The sequence below is a fragment of the Ammodytes marinus genome (genome assembly GCF_949987685.1).
Source record: "Ammodytes marinus genome assembly, chromosome: 1".
Lineage (NCBI taxonomy): Eukaryota > Metazoa > Chordata > Actinopteri > Uranoscopiformes > Ammodytidae > Ammodytes > Ammodytes marinus.
This window is the reverse complement of record NC_137230.1, coordinates 26070396-26095538: the sequence shown is the minus strand read 5'-3', so window position 1 is coordinate 26095538 and position 25143 is coordinate 26070396. Positions and strand designations below refer to the sequence as shown.

Genomic DNA, 25143 nt, shown 5'->3' with positions numbered 1-25143 from the left:
CAAAAACTAGAGCTTGCATGCAAAATATTGTGTACAGCTTGTGTTGGATGTCAGTTGAACCTTTTTTTTAAGCTCTCTGTGTGCTTGTTCATCGAGGATGTTGAGTTGGATGGTCAAGGTCGTTCCCCAGCTGCCTGGGCCTTCGAGCAAGAAAGTTGAAGAACATAAAGAGAAGCTACCGCTTGCACCAGCCCGGCGTGGTTCTGTAAGCCACTCTCCTTGTGTTTTCATTGCTAGATATATCAACACATTTCATACAGGCCTCTCGGCTGGAGAGAGCTGGTTATTTTCCCTATGTATGTACAGTATGTCAGATAACCTCATTTTTCGTTATCAACAGGAGAAGAAAGTGACATTTCAAGATCAGTGCATAAATGAAGGTAAGATCACTCACACAGTGATCATTAACATTATGTGGTTTGTTTGGTTCTTTTGTTCGAACATTAAACACTGCTTAATTGACAGCTCCAAAAGCTGAAAAACCCAAGATGGAAGCACAGGGGATGAGGTGAGTTATACTGACATCCACCATTTTATCGTATACGGTATGACAACAACTTGTTTGGTAACATACTACTGTAGAGCCACAATGATAGTCCACCAAGCTAGCATGCCTTCTAAAAGAAGATAAGGAAGCTGACTAGCTCATCCGTCGTGGGGGAGAGTGGGTTAAATAGAACTGGATGTTGCTGAACATTGCTAATATGTTTGGCTTCTATTTGGACTCAGCAGCTCTCTGTTCCCTCAAATGTCCCACAGAATGTGTCTATGAGGAATTGTAAGGTGCCCGTTAGTAAATCCTCATTTATGTTCAACATTGGATCAATATAAACTCAATGTAAAACCTGTTTTAAAGGGATCAATCATGTAGTCATGAATGAGTTGGTGCTGTGGTCATTTGATTACATTTTAAAGGCCAATTTAGAGATGGACATTTCAAATGAGCATTGGTGACCTATGCTATGGTATGTGCAGAGATATCATGCCATATATACAGTACATGTCCCTACACAAATAAAGATTAAATAACTGTTCAATGCCGCATCTAAATTATATGAGCCATAAGTTGCAGTAATTCTATTGAGATGAATGCATTGCTGTTACAAATGTTTGTCCTACTGAGCTCTAAAGGGCTTTACTAAACAGTGCTTTGCCATAAATCTGACCACCCATTATTCTGAATTCTCAATAGTCCAACAAATTTAAGCTACCGCTGGACCTAAAGGCCATTAGTCCGTGAGAACCCATAGTTGCTTTGTTAGCAACTGCTAGCTAGTCATCAGATGGATGTTTGTTTGTCTCATAAAAATGGCTTTAGTTGAAGAAGATTACATAATTACAAATTTTTCATATCAAACTAGAAAATGCAAGGTGTAATTCATTACGATTGTTGGGTGGTGTGGTTTCTGGGTTCTGGTGGTGGTGTGGCGTGATGAAAGAAGTTGACAGCTGACGCAGGTTTGAGGAGGCTTTCAGGAACAGCTTAATTTATTTAACACAACAAATCTCATACTGCAGTAAACGAAGCCAAATAAAAGTCAGAGTATTTTAGCCAAATTGAAACAGAGGAAGAGACATGTAGACAGTTCCTGGTCAAACGTAAAAAGCCCCCCGAAATGCTGTTTGCTCGTTATCTTATTCAGGGGTTCAGTAAGTTGATTGGTCGTCAAAGACGACCTTCTTTGTGGTGATTGGTCAGTTTTAATTATTGCGCAATCACCACTTCTAAACATCTGTGGAATAGATTGACAGAGGCGATGCCTAGGCTGGCGTCTCCAGGTCTGGTCCTTGACCAGTAATACCAACAATTTTGGACAGTTGTCATATATTATACCCTTTCCTGATGGGTGGGAAAAGCCCGAATCCGGCTTGTGCTAACTCAAATCTATAAAACAGTCATGCAAGTGTCTGTCTTAACTTAAACAGAAATAAGGTGATTTAAAGAAGCTCAGTCCCTGTCCAGCCAACTTACGCATTCCTACAGGACAGGGGGTTGGTAAACTGTTAGGCCTTTCAGCCAGTCTACAGAAATGTGCTTTAAGAAGTTAATACACTACAGTGGTTTTTGAGAAACTAATGCCGTTTCAGGTTGGACACCTAGAAACTTCTGTTTTAGTTTATATTGCCATAATTCTCATTTAAATGTGGATGCCCTTTGCCTTTGCTTTCTTTTTCATATCAAACCTTACCATGAGTAAGTTAAAATGTTAAAACTCTGGAATGTATATTCTCAGCTCAGCACCTGACCATCAGCCTGGTGTTTTGGTGTGGATCACAAGCGCTCTGCCTCAACCCCCTGTCTCACCAAAGCTGAGCGGAGCCAACTCGACCACAGTTGAGGTGAGGAACAGATACTGGCAGCGGATCAGATTCTACATTAATTCTGAGTTCGGGTAGCTGGATGCACTGATAATACTTTCCTTTCTTTTCACTTTCCACCATCATCTTTATACACAGGAGAAAAATGCAACCAGGTAAGGTTGAAGGTTTTTCTGTATGTGTGTTTGTTGGATCAGTTCAAACAGGGGAGACCAAGAAAAGCATACATAATATCTTCATTATGTGTTGATAATGTAGGAAAAGTTCAAAAAGTGAGTAATGTAGTAGGTTAATCTTTTAAGGCCAAGCTTTGATAAGATGTGACTTGGTAAGACTTAATATTTGGAGTTTCCATCAATGTCTTGAGATTTTTCTTGAAACTGGCTTTGATTAGACTTGAACTGTAGCTTGTTTTATATGTATTTAGATTTAACTTGGACATGAGTTGATGAGTCTTGAAACTTGACTTGGACTTTCCCCTCAATGAATTAAAACTTGACTTGATATTTTATTTGATAAAATGAGACTTCGGTTTTGATTTGATTGGACATGAAACTTTACTTTACATCAATCTTGAGTCTTCATTTACACTTGCTTTGAAAAGAACTGAGACTTGACTTGGACTTGCTTTGCAAAATCAGTTGTGGATGTGGATGACATGATGGACTAGAAGGTTGAACTACTGGAGGTCATGGATAGGACACTGATGGGCATGGAAGTGGGAGTGTGGAGAGTTTTCAAAGTCAAGTCTTTGATGAAGAGACTGAATCAAGTCTTCACTGCCTGTCAGGGTATACCGAAAGACAACAACATAATGATTTGTAAATAAATAAGATGAAGAAAATGTATATAGTTAACCTATATTCAGTATATTATAAATAGTTATGTTCCTGGTTGAGCACTCACTACAAATACGTCAGTTTGTAACAACTAGATTTGTTAGAGGTAAAATAGTTTACTGATGACAGTAATCTTGAAGACAAGTGAGTACACATGACAGGAGAACTCACTGCCAAATAGTGAACTGCTTAATCAACCCATTGAGGCTGGAGGATATAGCTGGTAATAAACCCTTACACACACAGAATGCTAAAAAGTGAGCTGTTTTATAATCATATCAACAGGCAGAATGCCAAATACTGAGCTACTCTATAAACATGTTGGAAGTGGATACAAAACATGTTATTCTTAAAAACAATCCTAAACACATACTTTACAGTTCCCTCCATCCTGTTGCCCAATTATATCACTAACATTAAATATTTTGTAAGTATAGAAATGTCATAGGTCGGGCACTCCGGTGGCGTAGTGGATAGAGCACGTACCATATTGGCTCTGGCCTTCGTTGCAGTGGTCGCGGGTTCAAATCTGACCCGTGGACCTTTACTGCAGGTTGTGTCTCCCCATTTCAACTCTACTATCTAATATGCTTGAAAAAATAATCTTTTAAAAAAAGAAATGTCATAGGTGATTGGATGGAGGGGGATTTTCACTGAATCTCTTCCTGCCTTTGAAACTGAACTTACATCCATGATCATCACATTCAAAATCCCGGAGCCATAAGCTTCTGTCATGGATCAATACACATGATCCTCAAACATCAAAGTTTAAGGCAGTTGGGTTTTCCTGGTCATGGCGGCTCATGTGCTGCTCTGCGGTGTCTGCTAGTGTTGTTAAACAGCTGCCTGACAAAGGGATCACTTTGTTTCTGCTTTGCTTTTTACCACAGAAAAGGGATGATAGCTTGGATTGCTAAGGGTTTGGAGAACGTTGTTCCTCAGCCTAGTGTGGACTGCAAAGAGTCATCGCCAGATGAGCATACTGAGGTACAACAACAGTTACGACAGGACTTCCTGAAGTGCAACCACATTCAGCTCCCATTTGATAAAAATAAACAATAATTTATGGTATTTATACTGCACTTTTTGGAGCTCACTCAAATACACTTTACATCACTCATATAGGAAAATCATACATATAGAAAAACTAAATCAATTTACAGATGTATTGTATTAAACCTCCTAAAAAAAAGCTGAACCATGATACTGAAGTTATTTGGGCATGGTCAATAAGCTCAAATGTGTATTAACTTTAATGCTCAAGAATAAACTGGATCCTACATTTCCATTTAAATTTTTTTAGTCTCGATCTCAGATAACGCTGATATTATTTTGCCTTCCAGACTAACAGAACACATTATAAACTGAGTAGAACTCTCAATGACCTTGTCTTTGGGTCATGCAACCTTATGTCTTTTTCCCTTTAGGTCTATTCAATAGAAGCTGAAGGTGAGAACAGACCAGAATGTTCCTTCAGATATATATAGAGACTTAGACTGTACTACAACTAAAAGGTTGGTCCCTTGCATCTGCAGAGCGAGTGGTGGAGGTGGTGGAGGTGGAATCAAGCATTGAGGAAACAGCTGACATCAAACCCAGGTGTGTGTGTGTGTGTGGGGAGGGGGGTCCAATCAAATAATAAAACACTCACAGGGACCATTTTACTTCTGATACTTTATGTACAAAACGTTCTTATGCAGGACTTGTAGTGGAGTATTTTTACAGTTGAAATAGGTGTTGAACAAACTGAGTACTTCTTCCGACTCAGCTTTTAAATTTTTTTTAATAGTAACATCACAAAGTGACAAGATTTAACACTATATCTCTCCATCTCCTTTATGAGGGTTAGGGTTAGGTTTGAGAAATGTTATGATGCAATGATGTGGATAGGGAGGTTAGTTCCTTAGTACTAACGGCTATCGGTCAGATGATGAGTAAAAAGTTAATATTTCGAGACTAGTAAGCTCCACCTGCGATTCTTCCGCTTAAAATAAAATTTGAAACTTCAAAAAAGAAAAAAAAAACATATGGCTGCTCAGCCAGTGGCGTTACGTTGGATACTTTGCATAGAACAAACTTTCATCTCATCAGATTTACTATAAAGACAGCTTAACATTTGACATTTTCAATGTTACCCTTAAAAAAGCATAATGCAGGGGCGCCCTTCAGTTGTTAGGGCGTCCCCCCCATGGGCCTCGGCCAGCAGCGGACCCGGGTTCGATTCCAGCCCACGGTCGTTCTCTGCATGTCACTCCCCTCTCTGCCCCATTTCAACTATGTCTCTACACTATCAATAAAGCCTAAAAAAAAAAAAAAAAAAAAAAAAAAAGCATAATGCCAAATATGTACGTATGTCGTTTGTAGTTTTCATTAGACTTGCTAGCCAAAAGGGTACCATAATTTCTAAAATGCTTGCTGAACAAACAAATAGCATTATATGCCAAATACCATCCACAAGTCGCAAGTGTAATGTCTGATGTAGTAGCTGGTGTTTTTAGAAAATGTAACATTGTATTAAATTGGAGTGCTTTAAAGATAAAAATGTTGCCAGAATGTTTCAGGAAAATAAAAGTTTTTAAGGTAGTCTAACACAGTGTTGTGTTGACAGTATGATGGGCTGGATCGCTACAGGGATTAGTCGCATGTTGCCCCAGCCTGTACAAAAGCAGGTTAGTCACCAAAGTACTTCTCTCTCATACATATACATCCATATTAGGACAATCATTGAATATGTCACTACAATATGTGTTCCCCTCATGCAGGACTCATGCAGTGATGAGCTGCAGAAAGGTGAGTACAACCTTTTCACAAACATCAATCAGCATCATATTGCATTGACGTATTTTTTGTTACTATACAGATACTATATGCAGGTAATATACAGACTATACAGACACCAATTCAGGATACCCTTTACTGTGGGTTAGTTTGGACTGAAGCTGGAGAGGTTAGGTAACGGCTCTCAGTAATGACAATGTTAAGAAGAGACTAGAAACAAAATCTGGGATTCCAGCTAATTTCTGGGTAAAAAAAAAAGGTAAAAAATTATTTTTGTTAATCAAACAATGGCTTTAGTGAATTTTTTTCCTCTATTCTTTTACTATTTTCTTTTACCAGTCAATCTGCAGCGGCTGGTGTCGGTGATGAGGTGGACTCTAACCGAGCTGCTCTTCTCCTTCTGTTTCAGGGGGGAAATGCCTCAAGAGCCCCTTAAAATAAAAGGAGAAGGAAGAGCGGGACAGAGTCACTCACACAGACACTGACAGCAGCAGAAACTCAGAAACAGCCTTAAAAATGTTCTTTACAAGACATTACTCAAATACAAGAGATCAGGGAATTAAATATTAACATATCTATGACTTGTCTCTTCTGCACATATTTGAACATGTTCAGACCAACAAGGTGATTGTATGATATTTCATAAATTAGTGTTCCCCAGCTGTCATGTGTGATCGCTAAACCGACTAAAAAAACTCCCAACTCTCACAGCATAATTGACATGCCAGTAAGTCTTAATTGAACTGCCCTGTTTAATATAATCTATAGATACCTATAATATAGTTAAACTATATGTGCTATAGTTTTAAGCAGTGATTATTTTGCTATTCCTGCTACTTCATACTGGAATGTCACATAAGCTATAAGCTGCATATTTGGAATCTAGACTTCAGATAGTTTATGACAACTCTTTGGATTTATTTAGCTGATGATATAAGGCCAGCTAACTAATTGCATCACAAATCATTTAAGCATTTCAATTATAATTTTTTGTTCATAAAAAGAAAATACTTTAAATAGTGACTACAGTAAGTGCTTTGTTAAGTGCTTTTGTTACGTATGGTTGCTAAATCTGAAAGTGGAGGAATCGACCAATCAATCATTGATTTTATCCAACAGCTATTAAATGTCCAAACATGTAGAGTTTATTTTGTATAAGTATAATATGATCAGCAGTATTTGTATTACATATTGCATTTTTTAAATTAGACCAGGTCACCAATTTAACTAACAGTAGAGTGACAGATTCCCATTTACTCCAGTATATGGACAGAAATAACTGGAATCATGAATTGCCAGTGGTTGATGAATATTCTCAAAAACAAGTAAAATAAAGAATAAACAGATAATACTCAGCCCTGCTCTTCCTGCCGTGTGCTGTTCAGTCTGCATCATTCAGAAGAAGACGGACCTGGTGCTGGAGGACATTGAACAGGACAAGGAGGCCAAACAGGAGGAGAAAAAGGTGAGCCTGACTTTAAACCATCCTGTCCCACCACCCCAAGGTAACATTCAGGGTTCTTGTCAGACTGAAAGTGACGAGCATTTTTTGCAGTAGCCAAAGAGACATCTAATGCATTTTATTAAATGAAGTAATAGTTCTATTCTCTTAACAAAATAATAGATCGGTGTCATTAAGATGCACCAAGCTGGGGCCCTTTGGTGGCGTAGTGGGTAGAGTGTGTACCATGTGGACGCAGTTGTCGCGGGTTCAAATTCGGCCCGTTGACCTTTACTGCATGTCATCCCTCCTCTGTCTGTCTCTCCCTAATGTCAAATAAAATTGAAAATGCCCAAAAAAAAATCTAAAGAAAAAAAAAGATGCACCAAGCTTTATTTTCTTGGATTGAAAAATATATTTATGATACCTTAAGCTCTTTATGTACTCCTGTGATTATAACACAACAATATACGTTAAATAATTCTATTGACTTAACATTCAATAACCTTCATCATGTCCACCTTTCCAACAATATAGTTTATTACCGCTATTACTAATGACCCCGTTTCCATCAACCTCTTGAATAATAAATGTATGAATGTGTGCGTGAATGGTAATGTGTAAATGGGAACAGGTCTCCTTTGCAAAAGACTCTCCGGTCTCATTAGAATTTACCTGTATTAATATAGGTTTAAAAAAATATATATTAATTTAAAAAAAATACTTACTAGAGTAGGTTTCAGAGTACTTTGAATGGTACCATTGTACTTTGAGAGGTGCCATGGTTAGATACTGTGGTACTTCAGAGAGTACCAGATGAGTCCCATGAGAGGGGCACTACTAGTTCCAAAGTAGGGGATTATTGCAGTGCTATGGTACCTACTGTGGTAGTTTACAGGGGGGACTAGGTTAAGTCCAGTGATAATGACCATGACACTTTAAAGGTTACAGTGGTTTTGCCAGAATAGTTAGCATGGTACTGTAAAGGGTACCGTGGTAAGTACCATGGTGGGTACCATAGCTGATAGAGGATCATCATGATAATGTTATCAATACAATATTTGAAAAGGGACAAAAATGGTACCACACAGATTTTTCCATATGAAGAAAGTAAAAGTGAGATCTGTCTCTCTGGTTGGTTGCAGAAAGAAGATGCAGAGACCCACATAGATCAATCGACTCCTCTGATAGACAGCATCAAGAAGGAGGTTGAAGATGCACTTTTAGCTCAAAGGGAGAAAAGGTTAGTGATAACTCCTTCAGCCTCATTTACTCCTTTCTTTTTTTTCAGATGGTTTTCTCTATCCCATAAATTTACAAATTATTATAATGTTTGCCAGCTGTTCTTTTAATTTTTCTGAGCAACCGACACACTTCAAGTCCAGAGTGACACATCTTTGCAACTGAAGGCCTTTGCTATTGTAGCATATATCTAGCAGGCTATAGACTAGTTTATGTCTTCCTTTTGCACTGATTATATATTCAAAGTGTAATATCCTTACATTTTGGCGAGTATCTATACTTTTCCTCGTACAGACTGCAGCTTGAGCATTTGGAAGCAGCCCGCATCGCAGAGGAGTTGGCCAGGAAGGCAGCAGAGGAGGCAGTCCGACAGCTAGAGGTGGAGCAATCAGCTAAGATTGTCATAGAAACGCTGCCTGAGTCAAATGAGCAGTAAGTCACATAAACACACACAACACACAAGTAAAACATTATTACAGATACTGTCCAATCAAAACCCTGTATCTCTTAACTGCTAATGCATTACCATTTGTAAGGGGAGAAAATTACCCTTTGAACAGTTTCTTAAAACTGAAGAAAATTCAGCCAATGTTCTCAAATTGGTTTTAAGAAAAGCTGAATATGGGACCAAATACGTTCTATAAGGGGCAACATATTTAAGCGCATGGACAATACAAAACCTACATGCACACATAGAACACATCCAGTCTGTTGTTTGATTTCTACAGACTTCCCAACATCCTGGAGGAAGAAATTGAGGACGAACCAGAGTGAGTCCAACTTTATAAAACCAAAAACCATCACTCCATTACTTTCTCATAAACTACTGCTATGTTGAGTTCAAAGCTCTGAGTTACCTACTGAAGCTTTTGTGACAGACAGAAGACAAAATAACATACGCTAACTTGTGAGGATTAGGTTGAATATTACTTTCATTTGACATTTATCTTTTTATTTATTTTCATGGAACGGATCAGAAATGGTTACAATGGTTTGTTATTTATTTTCACCTATCTTCTTATATTTTCATATACCAGTAGGTTGCACACTTCCTGTTAATAAGCTCAAGTCCTGCCCTATTACAGGCTAGAATGTGATCTTAAAAGAGGGTCAGTCAAAACTGGACTTTACATTCACTGGCAGCTGGTCTCTAAAAACACAAAGAGAATTGGGATGATTCACTGCCTATTCACTAGACTAGATAGGGTAACGCTTTATATTAAGGTTCTTGTTATAAGCCTTAGTTAATAGGTAATAAGGACCTTATAAGATGCTTATTAACATTATAAGATGCTTATTAACATCAGTTTGTGTTAATAAGACTATATTTAAGTGTTAATAATAACACAATAAACATGTTTACTGTGTGATTATAAGACTTTTATAAGCACTTATAAGAATCTTCTTAACTATTTATTTATTGCTTAATAGCATTAATAAAAGCCCTATGAGTTTCTGATAGCTGTTAATAAAAGCATTACAAATCCATCTATTGAGTCTTACTAACTTACCTATTATGTCATAGTTAAACCTTTACTAAGGATTGTTTGTTGCTTTATGAAGGTGAACACACCTTTATTATTTGTTTATTAGCAGTTAACTATGTTCTAAGAACGATGCTTATTAAGGTTAATAAGTCCTTTATTAAACAGGTAATAATGCATTTCTATGCTCTAAGAACAATGCTTATTAAGGTTAATAAGTCCTTTATTAAAGGGTAACTGAACCCCCTGTTTGAGCTACTGCACGATTTTGAAAAATGCTTTCAGACCATGGATTCTGAATTCCGTTTGAGAACCATTGTTTTTAAACATTCCGACATCAGCCGGCCGACTTTCGGGAGGGAGGGGGCGCGCGGTGTCTGTGAAGGAGGGGGCTAGCTGCTAGTAGCTGTCACTCAGGAAGATCTGAATGACATGACTTCATTGAAATATCGAGTGACACAAAGTCTAACGGCACTATCGCTACACAGTGAGCTCATATGCCACACAGATTGGTCGTCTGAGGTGGAGGACTTTCTTATTCTAAATTGTTGGCGGGTGTTTCTATCGTAGTGTTAGGAGACCGAGTAGCGCAAGTGAACGAGCGGCAGTCTGTGTGTGTCTGTGTGTGAGCGAGCGAGGAGAGCGAGCGAGCGGTAGCGTGTGTCAATCAAGTGAAGTAATGAACAAGTCCGGGTCCGTGTGTGTGTGTGTGTGTGTGTGTGTGTGTTATACAGTGTGAGATAATGCAGACACACTGCCGATAGAAGTGAAGTGTGTTAACCCCCGAAATAACATCCTTGGAGGGACAGTATAACAGTAGTAGCTCATGGATCAGCCATGGACCTATGAAGAGCGTGACCGGCTTTGCGGCGACGTGATGACGTACTACTGTACCAAAAGTACAGTAGTACGTCATTTTTCGAACCCGATGGAAAAAAGTTTTTTTCAAATCTTAGTAAAGTTCTCAAATGATTTACAATACAAAACATTTCTTAAATTGCCGATATTTAACATATTGCAATTGTTTTCAATGTTAACACCAGCATATAAGTGTTCCTTAACAACATAGTGATTTAATTCAGCTTCTATCTCAAAAAACAAGTAAAAGGGTTCAGTTACACTTTAAACAGGTAATAATGCATTTTGAAGGTACCTGATCTAAAGCGAGAACAATGCTTATTAAGTCCAATAAGTCCTTTATTAAACAGGTAATAATGCATTTTGAAGGTACCTGATCTAAAGCGAGAACAATGCTTATTAAGGTTAATAAGTCCTTTATTAAACAGGTAATAATGCATTTTGAAGGTACCTGATCTAAAGCGAGAACAATGCTTATTAAGGTTAATAAGTCCTTTATTAAACAGGTAATAATGCATTTTGAAGGTACCTGATCTAAAGCGAGAACAATGCTTATTAAGGTTAATAAGTCCTTTATTAAACAGGTAATAATGCATTTTGAAGGTACTGGATCTAAAGCGAGAACAATGCTTATTAAGGTTAATAAATCCTTTATTAAACAGGTAATAATGCATTTTGAAGGTACCTGATCTAAAGCGAGAACAATGCTTATTAAGGTTAATAAATCCTTTATTAAACAGGTAATAATGCATTTTGAAGGTACTGGATCTAAAGCGAGAACAATGCTTATTAAGGTTAATAAATCCTTTAATATACACTTTTTAACAGTTAATAAGTACTATATCTTGTCAAGGTGGATACGATGTGAATTAAAAAAACTACATGTAAATACAATGTTAGAGAGGTGAAGCACAAAAACTTACTTTTAAAGAAAAAAAAAACACTTAACACCTGTGCAATTGTAAACATGTTTGTTTGTTTCCCAGAACTTTCATGAACAACATTTTACTAAATGTAAAAAAATAAATACCTTTGTAAAATAAAAATGCTGCCTGACATCAATTCAAGTGTCCAATGATTAAGACTATTAATTTAAAATATTAAATGAATAAGAACAACAAAACAATTAAACGAGTAGAGCAAAAAATAACTTTCATCAAACAATAATAAAAAAAAAACTCTGTTGTAGGTAAAACAATATAAAACGACGTGGGGTTGTATGAGTTGCTTCTGCATATTGAATCTGTAACCTTATGGAGATGGCAATCCTCACTATAAGAATTTGGGTGAGATGTTGCTGTATCAGAAGTCAGCATTATACTGTTGCAGATAGGACAAGCAGAAAACCACATACAACTAATAGATGCTAACCCAGTGGTTCTCAAACTTTTTTTGTCATTCCCCACTTTGGAGGTGGGAATATTTTCAAGTCCCACCGTTCCCCGATTGTGTCAACAAAATTGTAAGAAAATTGGTCAGGCTTAAATGTTTAAAATGTATTGAAATACAATCAAGTAATACAATTCAAAAATAGATCATTTTATATACAGTATGTGGTAAAAAAATTAAAAAAAAGCCTTCTTCTGCTGGCCCCCTCTGCAACAGTACAATGCTGACTTCTGCTATACTTCCTCTTCCCATCGTCTGAGGAGGGGTCAGAGGAGTCAGAAGACAACGGGCTTTTCCTTAGCCTCAGGGGAAGGTTGAGTCAGGCTGGTCTTTCTTGTTACTGTATAAAGACAACACAAAGAAACATTGATCACAATTAGACAGATAGCAGACAGGTTATACTAAGCATTTAAGTCATTTGGACATGGAATCTGCAAAAAGGGGTGCAGTATCAAAGTAAATATAGTCTGTAATGGTGAAAATTGTTCGAAAAGAGTAAATATTTTCTTTCATTCAGATAGTTGTCCCTTCAAGAAATAAATCTCTCTCCGTTGTCAGGTCTTTTATTTTTACATCCTGGCATTCTAATTTAAACCTGGCCAGCTCATGTTTATATTTCTGTAGACCCAGTTTGGCAGTTGGGACAATTTGGGCAGCATCTGGGTCAGCACAGAAATAACCATTTAGCATTACTTAGCCCCTTCCTGACAAGCTAGCATGACACAACTGTTAATAGATAGTTTGGTTGCAGTTTTTATGATAGTGTAAGCTAAACGTTAGCTCAAAAAGGAAGCTCACCAAAGCTTCTGAAAGAAAGTAATGTAAGCTAGGCAAACAACTAGCAAGCTAGAACCAGCTAACGTTACTATAACATTACATTCTTAAACTTACCAGAAGAGTCATCCTCCAGTTCGGACCTCACCCTCTTATTTTTCAGAGACCTGGTTTGGGGTGCTGACCGTGCTGACGACTCCGACATGTTCTCCTTACTTTAGTGAAATACTTTGTCAAGCATGGCCGTCAATCTGGCGTCAAGCCATCAGCGACTTGCATACACGGAACTTCCGGTTTTACAACTACCTTCAAAATAAAAGCCCTTTAAGGATCTGATTTGAGCAAACCGATCATACGAGTCATATTCATCATAGATTGTGAAAAATATACTACGTTCTCTGGGCATCTAATTTTAACACTCACTCAACATGTGTGCGCACACATAGAGGTGAAATAATCACTTCAGAGCAAAAACAAATATATTATGCACTCATTATGCTACATGCCAAAAGACAACATTTTGGAAAGAGGGATGAAAATCAGTGACTTTAGCCTACTAAGATATGGCGCTGCAAACCAAACTCAGAAAACTTATTTTTGAAGGTACTTCAACAAGAAAAACATTAAAGCTAATCAAATACCTTCACCGCTCTAACATTGTATTTGCATGTCGTTTTTCTAATTCTCATTGTATCCTCCTTGACAAGATATAGTACTTATTAACTGTTAAAAAGTGTTTAATAAAGGACTTATTAACCTTAATAAGCATTGTTCATAGAGCATAGTTAACTGTTATTAATTGATTAATAAAGATGTGTTTACCTTCATAAAGCAACAAACAATGCTTAGTAAAGGTCTAACAATGACATAATAGGCAAGTTAGTAAGACTCAATAAATAGGTTTGTAACGCTTTTATTAACAGCTATCAGAAACTCATAAGACTTTTATTAATGCTATTAAGCAATCAATTAATAGTTAAGAAGTGTCTTATAAGTGCTTATAAAAGTCTTATAATCACACTGTCAACATGTTTATTATGTTATTATTAACACTTATATATAGTCTTATTAACACAAATTAATGTTAATAAGCATCTAATAAGGTCCTTATTACCTATTTACTAAGGCTTATAACAAGAACCTTAATATAAAGCGTTACCCTAGATAGTTTCAGGGGGCCCTGCTAGCATACTCACACAGTACTTCCACCACAAGACATCTAGGGGTTTAGTTGGGTTTTTTTTCTACTTCAACAAAGCAAATGTACATTGCTAAACTCCTATGACTCCTCAGGATTTTTGCTAAAGCTGGTCTACTGCTTGACTTCTTCTGTATTTCCACTGCGACCCAGAGCTGGGTACGAGACAGAAAGTGGATGGATATCATTTTTTAGGGCCCTACCCCTTGTACAAGAACACAGCTTAGGTGTTATTTGCCATTATTCAACCTTGGTTTCAAACAGCTATCAACTGTATTGTCCAGTTAAGCTGTTGATTTATATAGGCTAAGATCTCCTTAGCTTTAGGTTAACTATATGAAATAGGGCGAGACCTGTGCTCTAAATAGTTTACTTAATCCCAAACAGTTAGTCATCTAATACATGTTTCTGCAAAAGCTTTTGCCTTTTACCGCAGAGTCTCCTCATGGTTAAATTTGACTTTATTTTGTGCTGCTTTTTGCCAACTTTTCTTTTATGTATCAGGGCAGACCTCAACAGGTAATTCTACTGACTTTGATGAAAATATTTTGCTTACTCAATAAACATACTCTTATCTGTGGTTTGGCATACAATTTTGCATATACTCTTTATGGTAACCATTTAACTATGTCCTAAAAAAAATAATTTTCCTCTCATAAGTCTTCCAGAAGATTAAGGCAATTGGGTTGATCCAAGAAATTGCTTTTAAAAATATTGAAATATCACAGATTTGATGCGAATTGAGTTTAATTTGTTTGTTTTGCTAATTTTACATGTCCCACATGTGCACCTACTGTAAATGTTGTTTAACCTTTACAGTATGTGAACACACCTTAATAGTTATACAGGGAAGCCAGTCATGTTAGTTCTCAACCTCCAACTCATATATGAACAATGAGGATACCAGTGGAATGATCAGTTTTGCAGTTTTTCAGGAAGTTTAATCTGCCCTTCTCCATCAGGTGCCTTGCAGACGTCTGTCCAGCTGAGGACAACGCCAATGCTACAACTCAAGTGGACAAGGAATCCGAACAACCAGGGGAAGTCATTCCTTCGTCCGCGGATGTAAAGCTAGCATCAGAGAAGAGAGACCTGGAGAGTCCAGTCTGCCAACCGATCACCCAACAACCAGAGCTGCAAGCCCCAGAGGCAGCCACAACCGATCAGGTAAAAACATTTAAGTTTAGTATGTGGCAGAGACAGAGCTAATGCGCATGCGCAGTACATCACTTGGTGATCAGGTCAAGGACACCTCCAACACAGTGTTTGGTGTTCAGTGTATTATTTATTATAATTATTTTCTTTCTTCTCTCAGGAAAATGCAGCAGCAGCAGAAGAGGAAGAAAGTGGATGTGAAGGTGACAGCTGAAAATGAACAGCTCAAGTTTAACAAGTTTAACTTGTAACAAACCATGTCTATATAGTTTCTATATACTAATTGTACTAATCAATCCTACCAGGATCTTACATTTTCATCTCGCTTTTGACTCTGACTGTCTCTCCATACAGTTCCCGACATTTGCTCTCCGATAAAAAGCTTTCTGCTTCAATTCCCGCACATCACTGAGTGTCTGGAAAACTACAGGAAGCTGATACATGACCATTACCTCACCCCTCCCAAACTGTTTATGCCAACCCTGCCGCCGGAGCTCGCACAGCTGACCCAGGAGCTACGTCAGCTCCTCCAGCAAGCGCAACAGTGCTGCATGAGCATTGCCAGCCACATCAGACGCCTTAACTCCAACTCCCAACATCCTGAGCAGCCTTAACCCCGTCCTCCCTCAGCAGAGCCTCAGAGAAACTTCATAGACAGCTACTTTTTTTATAGTTCCAAACCTTTAAAGTGCCAAACAAACCTGTCTGTATCGATAATATACCGCATCCTCCTCATCATCACTCCCACCATGCTCATGCTCTGCACTGCTTCACCATGAGCTGCTGGCTTACCGCATTTCAGGTGATCTTACCAGAAGTGGATGTTTGTGCTAGGCTTGGCTCCCTCGGCTTAATAGACATATTTAGGCTTGAAGGAACATTTGGTTGAATTACAGGGTCACAATCACAGCGATATTACTTACAGTTTTTAATATTTGTAAAGTAAGTCTAGTGATATCCCCATGTCCCCAAGTGTAATGCTGCATTAATGTCATTTGAGATGTTGTCACATACGTATATCCTGAAATGAACAATGGCATTCTAGCTGTTTGGAGATAGTTAGAAGCTGAAACAAAAAGTCTCAAATATGCAAGCTAAATGTAGCTAGCATTTTGTAAAGACAGCTACATCACTTATTTTTGTGCATGTGGCCACAACAATAGCAGCTGAATTGTTTGTTTGTTTAGTTTTTTTAGAAAATAAGATGTTTTTTTTTATTTTTATCTCTGGACACAACATTTAAATTAGCTTTATAGGTTCTAAATGGCACATTTTTATTATTTATTCTATGTGTCACTTTTGTTATGCTGATTCAGCAAGATATTACCTATACTCAGTTTTACCTGTAACAGTTTCTCTGTTCTGTTCCTTAGGGAGCTGTGGTGGGGGTTTGGGTAAAACTTTGATGCTGAGTGTGAAGGATGTGAGGAAGGGAAAAGGCCTGAGCATCCCCACAATTATAACAACCCCAGACCGAGAGTTCAGCTCTCTGATCACCCCAGATGTCCCGCTGTCAAAGCTCAGGTAACAGACATATGTGTATTTAACACTATTAAATACAATTAAAAGCCTGAAAGTCGAATTTGAAATTTTAAAAACACCAGCAGCTACTACACCCACATGTTCTCACGTCTTTACAGTACATGTCCTAATATTTGTGTCTGTCTCTGGTTTATATTATTATTAATTATTTGTTGGTCTTCATATTTGTCATCAAGCTTAACCGAGTACATCATTATCCTGTGAAAGTCAACAGATCAAGAAAACAAATTCAACCATACCATGAAAATACAAATTTAACTGTTACAGGAATCATAAAACACTGTCTATAAATATATTAGAAATGTATTCTTAAAAATAGGTTCCGCAAAATATGACAGCAGTGTAGAAAATGCATTATGCCCCACTGACTAGAAATAATGATAAAGGGAGAAATGTAAGAGATGTAACTGAGCAGTTGAAGGATGGTCAGCCACAATCACTGAACTAGACAGTCTTTAAAACAGGTAAAACAAGAAAGACAAACATAAAAGTTTTCTATATACCTAGGCTATATATAAATGATCCTTTATCATGTTGGTAATTTGTTTTACAAAGGTCCAAACTCAGTCTATTATCCTGCATTTGGACTAAATATATCACAGGACGTACAACTCATGTTTTCATATGATAGTCTAAACGTGTCCTATAGCTGCTGTCCTCATGTGTTGCTGTTGTGTCTTTAGGCTTGCAGGTAATCTGTCTGCAGATGAGGACAGCGATGAACTGAACACCGGCCTGAAAACTTGGTCCAGTCAGGGAGACTTGCTGACTGCTGTTGAGGAGTGAGAGAAACTACACATGAACACCCCTGTCCTTTAATCCCGTTCCCTCTGTACTCCATATTTACTGTGCTGTCGTTGTCGCCCTGCAGGAAGCGTCCTCTGTCAGCAGCCAGCGTAGGCAGCGTAGTGATCCAGGACCGTCTGACCGAGCTTGTCTTACTGTTTAAAGGCCGGACAGAGCGCCAAAAAGATCGACTGGTGGACCCGGACGAGTCTGAGGGAGAAAGTCCCTTAGCCTGTATGTACTAACTTTTAGACCTAATTTCAGATTTGTATTTCTTCCTGTTCTGTTTTTTAACATGTTGTTGCATTTGTGGCTTCATTTTGTCATATTTTCTATATTTTATAATCATGCCCTGCCTGTTCATCACATATTCAGAGAAAACTTTGACAGACAGGTGTCCACATTGTCAATGTTTTGTTATTAGTTTTTTATAGTGATTATAAACGATGAGGGGAAACAATGTCAGTATTGTTGACAAGGACAGAATCCAGGGATACATTGATACATACATTTTTTTGAAATGTTGTGGAAGGCTGCTGCACTTAACATCCAACATTGTTCACTGTCCATGATTTTGTTCTCATATAATCTGAATAATAAAAAAAAACTCTAAAGAAAGAATTAATTAGATCATTCTTATTTACTTCAATAAGTTGAAATAAATTAACTGCAGCATTGAATTAATAAAACTCAGAAAAATGTCAAATCGCATTTTAGATTGAAAAAAAATGTCGGCGGCTATGGTTCAGGAAGTTGAGGGAGTCAAGCATTCGTTAGTGGGTTGGTGGTTTTGAAGAATTATGGAAAATTTGCTCATCTTTAGTTTTTCAGGGTTACTGAGCAAACTTGCCATGCAGACCGGTGTTGAATGGTTAAAAGCTTTAGACGAAAACATTAAAAAGGCTCATTCACCCGATATCCATGTTGATTAGAATCATGTAAATACTGCAATATGGGCTGATAGATCTGATTGATTTCTGCAGCCCCAAGCAAAGCTCCACCTCCCCCTCCTCCTCCACCTCCACCAGGAGAAAAGAAGGAAGATGCAACTGCGCCAGAAGAAGAAGAAGAAGAAGATGAGAAGGAGATTGAGCTTCCCTGTAAACTTTTGGGAGTACCAGTGAAAATTCCAAAGCTGTTCAAGCTGCCCACATTCCCCGACTGGATGCAATACATTGTGCACTATCGCTTCCCCTCCAGCATCGACCCCTTCACCGGTGAGCAGCGTTATATATGTACCCCATGCCTTTTGAAATCAACTTCGAATTGTAAAACCCTCATTTTGAAGTTAAGTAAGTTATCTTTATTAGTCAATTTACACGAGGCACATTGAAATTCGTCTTTTCACAAACAAAATAAGAAAGAAAGAGTTCAACATTTTGCTGGATGTTTTCCCCTCTCCTCCCAGTTTCCTATCTATCTATTCTACACTGTCCTATCAAATAAAGCATGAATTTTAATTTTAATAATAACATTACTTTAACATGTTGTCATGATTGATACACATTCTGAATAATTATGTGAAAACTAAATGTTTCTTTGTTAAATGCAGTTTTTGTGGATTTTCTTACTGTAGCGGTAACTGTTGAACTGATCCTTGTCTCTGTCTCCACAGATCTGATCTATGTGATTTGGCTGTTTATCGTAGTGGCTGCATGGAACTGGAACGTGTGGTTGATCCCAGTCCGCTGGGCGTTCCCCTACCAAACCCCTGAAAACATCCACCTGTGGCTGTTGGCCGATTACACCTGTGACTTCATCTACATCACCGACATCCTGGTCTTCCAGCCCAGACTGCAGTTTGTCCGCAGAGGAGACATCGTGGTCAGTGGCATCAACAGAAAAAATAAATAATAATCTTTTTCTTTAGATCAACAAAAACACCCTCTTTGACCTTGAACTTTTTTATTTCAGTGTGATAAAAAGGACATGAGGGAAAACTACATGACCACTGATAGATTCAAGGTAAGACTAAAAGATAAAGCAGAGAAAATACTTGAGTTAATTTAAAAGGAAGAAGAAGATATCCGACTTTTATACCAGGGTCTCACTTATTGGTAATCATGGTACCAGGTTATACAGTATACAGCTGCATAGCAATGGGGGAAAACATTGTTGTAGGTGTATGCTTGACCCTATATAGAGTAAGTGTATAGTGTTTATGTACAAACAAATGTAAGTAACATTGATCTCTCTGAGTCAAAAGGTTTTTTAAATGTTGTGAAAAATAAATAATATATTACATAACATATAGCTATGTAAGATATTAGGCTGTGAATGTCTAATTCATTACCTAATTTTAAAATGTTCCTGCTGTGTGTTTACAGATGGACATCATAAGTCTGTTTCCCATGGAGATATTTTACTATTTCACTGGAGTGAACTCTCTGCTGAGATTCCCTCGTCTGCTCAAGGTCCGTATATGTTTTATCTTCATGCAGATGTTTGAGTTGAAGATGGATAACCAGAGGTGGAAGAAGTACTCAGATATTTTACTTAAGTTAAAGTAGTCATGTCACATTGTGAAAAAAAGAAAATAAATCAGTTTAAAGTCCTGTTTAGTTCTCAAAACTTTACATAAGTAGCCTTAGGGACCCAGGTATTAGCATTCAAGTGTAATGTCATTATATTATTATCTTGATAACAAGTGCTCACACTGACTTTCATATCAAATAAATAATATTGAAGCAATAAGTATAACAGTATAACTGCCTGTTTAAAATAATTTTGCAAAGTAGCAGAAAATGAAAATACTTAAGTAAATTTTTGAGGGACTTGTACTGCTGTACTTGAGTTAATTTAGTAAGTTACTTTTCAACCACTGTAAACTCTTGTCTTTCTCTCTCAGTACATGGCTTTCTTTGAATTCAACGACCGAATGGAAGCTGTGATGAAGAAAGCTTACATCTACAGGTGAGGAAACAGCCACATCATAGAGACACATAATTTACTACTACAACCGTTGGAAATGTGATGTGAAATTTTAAACAAATATTAACAGATTTTTAATGAAGGAATGGGTGAAATGTAAGATAAAGAGATGGTGGAGGAGAAGAAAACATATGCACATTATACAATAAAACAAGGCACAATGGCCCATGAATGTATCCTTGAGGATGTTATTAATTTACTATATTACTTTCATTTAATCTTCAACTTGTGTTGTTGTTGTTGTCTGTCAGGGTAATCCGAACCTCCACCTACCTGCTGTACTCTCTGCACATAAACGCTTGTCTCTTCTATTGGGGCTCAGACTATGAAGGACTGGGCTCCACCAAGTGGGTCTACAATGGAAAAGGCAATGCGTAAGAACATTACTGTCTTGACTCAGTAATCTGCTTTGCACCCCACTGTTAATACACAAGAAAATAATTTTAATTTAAATTTTACCACAGTTACATCAGATGTTATTATTTTGCCGTGAAGACGTTGATCACCATTGGAGGGCTTCCAGACCCCACCACCGTCTTTGAGATCTGCTTCCAGCTCATCAACTACTTTGTTGGAGTCTTTGCTTTCTCTATCATGATTGGTCAGGTCGGTTTACCATATATATATTTTTTTTCTCTCTGGGCTTCTGCTGGCATTAACACTCCTGGGCAAATTTTTTAAATATATATATGTGACCTGTTATAAAAATATAAAATTAATTTACAAAGGGCTTTACAGAAAAAGGTAAATACGCAAATGTACTAAGAAAACTATCCTTTTTTGGCACAAAACAAAATGCTGGACTGTATCTTTAAGTATAACCTGATTCCGGCTCCCTCTGGTTCTGGTGTGATTTTTGTGTCTCAGATGAGAGATGTGGTTGGAGCTGCGACAGCCAGTGAGAACTACTACAGGGCCTGCATGGACAGCACCATCAAATACATGAACTCTTACAACATCCCCCGAGATGTCCAGAACCGCATCAAGACCTGGTATGACTACACCTGGAAGAGCCAGGGCATGTTGGGTAAGCAACAGGTGTTAAATGTTTGGCTAAAAATCAAATTTTAGATGAAATTGTGTCCCACTAAAATACTATTATTTTTGTGGGACAACGATACAGGGAGCCAAAGTGTGAATCCTCAATTAACTGATACCTTTAAATTAGATATATTACAATTCTAGCTTCATAAATCATTATAAATATTTTCCTTTTCAGTTTTCCAGTTCAGCAGTACTGGAAGAAGGAATCAAAGCCTTTATTGATTCATATTAGTTATAACGCACATGCAAGCTCAGAAATATAGAAATAAACTTTGTCCCTGAAAGTCTCCTTTAAAGTTTATGTACATTCACAGCACTGAATTTCTCTTTCCTGCAGATGAACAGGAGCTGCTGGTGCAACTTCCTGCTAAAATGAGGCTGGACATGGCGGTAGACGTCAACTACGCCATCGTTAGTAAAGTGGCCCTGTTTCAGGTTAGAAAGACACAGAACAACACAAAAACACAAAAATAAAAATGTTGATATTTTTTACCTGTTCTGTTCCATGCTCAAAGGCGTTTTAAAAAAATTCTGTTTACACAACTGATATTTTAAGTCGATTCATTTTTTGACTGAATGTTGTTAAATAAGCTTACCTTATATCAAGAATCTGATGTAAATCTGCCAAGAAACCTCACGTTAAGAAGAGTTTACTATGTGTCTATCTCTCTCAGGGCTGTGATAGACAGATGGTGTTTGACATGCTCACAAGGCTCAAATCTGTTGTCTACTTACCCGGAGACTTCGTCTGTAAAAAGGTGAGGTCACACCTTTGTGAGCCGATGAACCGGTACGCTGCAGCAGTGTGTGTTGACAGTGTGTGTTGACCGTGTGTGTGTGTATGTATGTGTGTTTGTGTTGCAGGGGGAGATTGGCAGGGAGATGTACATCATCAAACAGGGGGAGGTTCAGGTTGTGGGCGGTCCTGACTTGCAGACGGTTTTCGTTACCATAAGAGCCGGCTCTGTCTTCGGAGAGATCAGGTCAGGGGAAGCTACCTCTCATCCTATTAACTAATTAAAAACTGTATGTGGGGCGGCTTGTTGGTAGGAGTTCACCGGACAAATCCGTATGTTGGTGTTCATATGATTTAAGTCACAGTGGAAGTTTGATGTCTGCCTGTATGTCACTGCAACATTTTGGTCCAGATTGATATTTTGACAACTATTGTATTAACAACAAGTGTGAGTGCTCCTTTTAGAGAGCCAGATAACCTTTTCTTCCAATATGCCCCAGTAGCAAACTGTGATACAGCTCACTTGCTAATGCTTACATTTGAACCAGAATGATAAATGTTGCTAACGGGTAATGTGCTTAATGGTTAATGGGGAGGTACTTTTTAACATCTAAAAGTTGGTGGTGAGCATGTTGGCGCCACCTCCAGGGCAATCACTAGTTTGGCTCCAGACTTGTATTATTTGCACCACTGAACACTTTCTGCAGAAAGGCAAACTTTTTCATTTCAGCTGGAGTTTAAGCAGGGTAATCATGTTTGTTTCTGAAATTTGTGACAGCTGTCTCTTTTCTTGGATTGGTTAGCTTGCTGGCTGGTGGCGGAGGGAACCGACGTACAGCCAACGTAAAGGCGCATGGATTCGCCAACCTGTTCATCCTGGATAAAAAAGACCTGGCAGAGATCTTGGTGCACTACCCAGAGTCACAGAAACTCCTGCGCAAGAAGGCCAAGTAAGTCTTTATGTGGTTGAGTCTAATTTGATATTTTGCTGCAGCTGATTTAAAGAAAATTCACAATCTGACAGATGCAGCAAAGTGTACAGACTGACTGCTTCATTTACTCATGCTTGTGTTTTAAATGCCTTGCCTTTTTTCTTTATCAGTATGACTAATTGACCTAATCGTCATATCTACGTTTGGTTGTTATGTGAATATAAACTGCAGGAATTGATTTAGCAAAAAAATAGAACGTTTTAAAATCTTGTATAAAATAAAATATGATTTCAAAGTGGAAAGCAAATTAAATAAACATTGACATTTAATAAATTATTAAAATTACAACTGAGATTGTTTCAACCGTTGCTCTTCCGTCTCCGTCTTCCTCGACTTCTTCTCCCCATATGATCTGCCTCGTGTGTAGGCCTACTGAACGGGATTAGACTCTAATCTTTTTCGGGACGTGTGACTTGCGAGTGCATACAGTCAAATCTCTGATCTAAGGCGATCCTCCTCTCAGTTGATCCCCTCAGTCAGATCATGGTGCCGCAGCAGAGTGGATGTATGAGTTGGCGTTGCTGTAGATGTTGGTACGGGACCTCCACAGTTTTTATGGTGTTTGTGGGTCAGATTCTCAGCCTTGGTTTTTCTGTTTTAACAAATTATATTTTTGTGTAGAAAAAAGCCTTTATACTTGTTTGTGCTTTAAATGTAAGTCCCTGTTCATGTTGTTGATATTTCCCATCATTGAGTGTTTGTGTCTGTGCAGGACAATGCTGACAAAGGATACGAAGCCGGAGGAGAAGGCTGGAGCTAAAGTGGCGATAGAAGTCATCCCGCCTAAACCGGAAACCCCCAAAATGTTCAAGGCGGCGCTGCAGGTGACGTCGCAGGCGGGAATGGAGGGAACCTTAGCCAAAATGAAGAAAACCTACAAATCATCTGAGGTCTTAGGAGAGGTGAGATACCAGAAGCATTCAGCCCTCAATCTGTACACTTCTGATGGCAGAAACAGTAAGAGGGAAGATGCTCAGCACTCACAGCTGGATTAAAAGGAGGTGGTGTATTTTACAAATTTAAGAAAATGTCATCCCGGACCAAACTCCTGTAGTATGAATATAGAGTGAATAAAGGAAGGAAGGAAGGAAGGCAAGAATTTGGGCTTGATCACAAAAAGAAAGAAAGAAAAGAGAAAAGGTCAGGAAGTAAAAGATAAGGATGAAGAGGTCAATAGAGGAAATAAAATAAGGGAAGGAATGAGTTAAAACTCATGTATCTTTTTTCTCCCTGCCAGTCCCCAGGCATGCTCCCCCCACCCTGTCCGAAGCACCGGCCCTGTCCCATCCCTGTGGGTGTAGTACAGGACGAGGACGCTGTGTCAGAGACCAACGACAGCTCTGTCATCATCAGGATGACGCCACGAATAGAAGGAGAGGAGACGCTCACAGTGGAGGTGATGGAGGGAGAGCAAGAGACAGCCAAAAAGTGACTTGACAGGACAGTTTCTGCTTCCCAGGATGCCTTTCAGCAATCTTTCTAGGAGATGGGTGGGTTTCACGTGGCAGTAGGGTGAGGAAGACGACTAGCCCCAGTGCATTCTGCTCTGTCCTGGAGTACAAACAATTTCTTCTTCCCTGGTCGATTTCTTTCATGTTGTGAAACATGTTTTTCGTCCTCCTGGCACCTTTTGAG

The 25143-nt window shown here is 38.2% G+C and overlaps 1 protein-coding gene across 1 annotated transcript; it reads left to right on the top strand.

The window, feature by feature from the left end:
- Positions 1-97: 97 nt before the first annotated feature.
- cngb1a (cyclic nucleotide gated channel subunit beta 1a) lies at positions 98-24940 on the top strand (the record flags this gene model as incomplete). The annotated part of the gene is made up of 30 exons (XM_080028690.1): positions 98-205; positions 2311-2393; positions 4049-4145; positions 4586-4607; positions 4694-4757; positions 5767-5827; positions 5921-5948; positions 7322-7401; positions 8523-8620; positions 8914-9051; positions 9348-9389; positions 15285-15489; positions 15891-15996; positions 16851-17001; positions 17703-17801; positions 17891-18039; positions 18789-19022; positions 19421-19629; positions 19720-19770; positions 20133-20219; positions 20654-20718; positions 20988-21110; positions 21201-21342; positions 21604-21763; positions 22118-22215; positions 22455-22538; positions 22645-22763; positions 23320-23466; positions 24221-24410; positions 24746-24940. 30 exons carry the CDS (start codon positions 98-100, stop codon positions 24938-24940), a joined length of 3435 nt encoding a protein of 1144 aa, XP_079884816.1.
- Between the last annotated feature and the right edge of the window lie 203 nt (positions 24941-25143).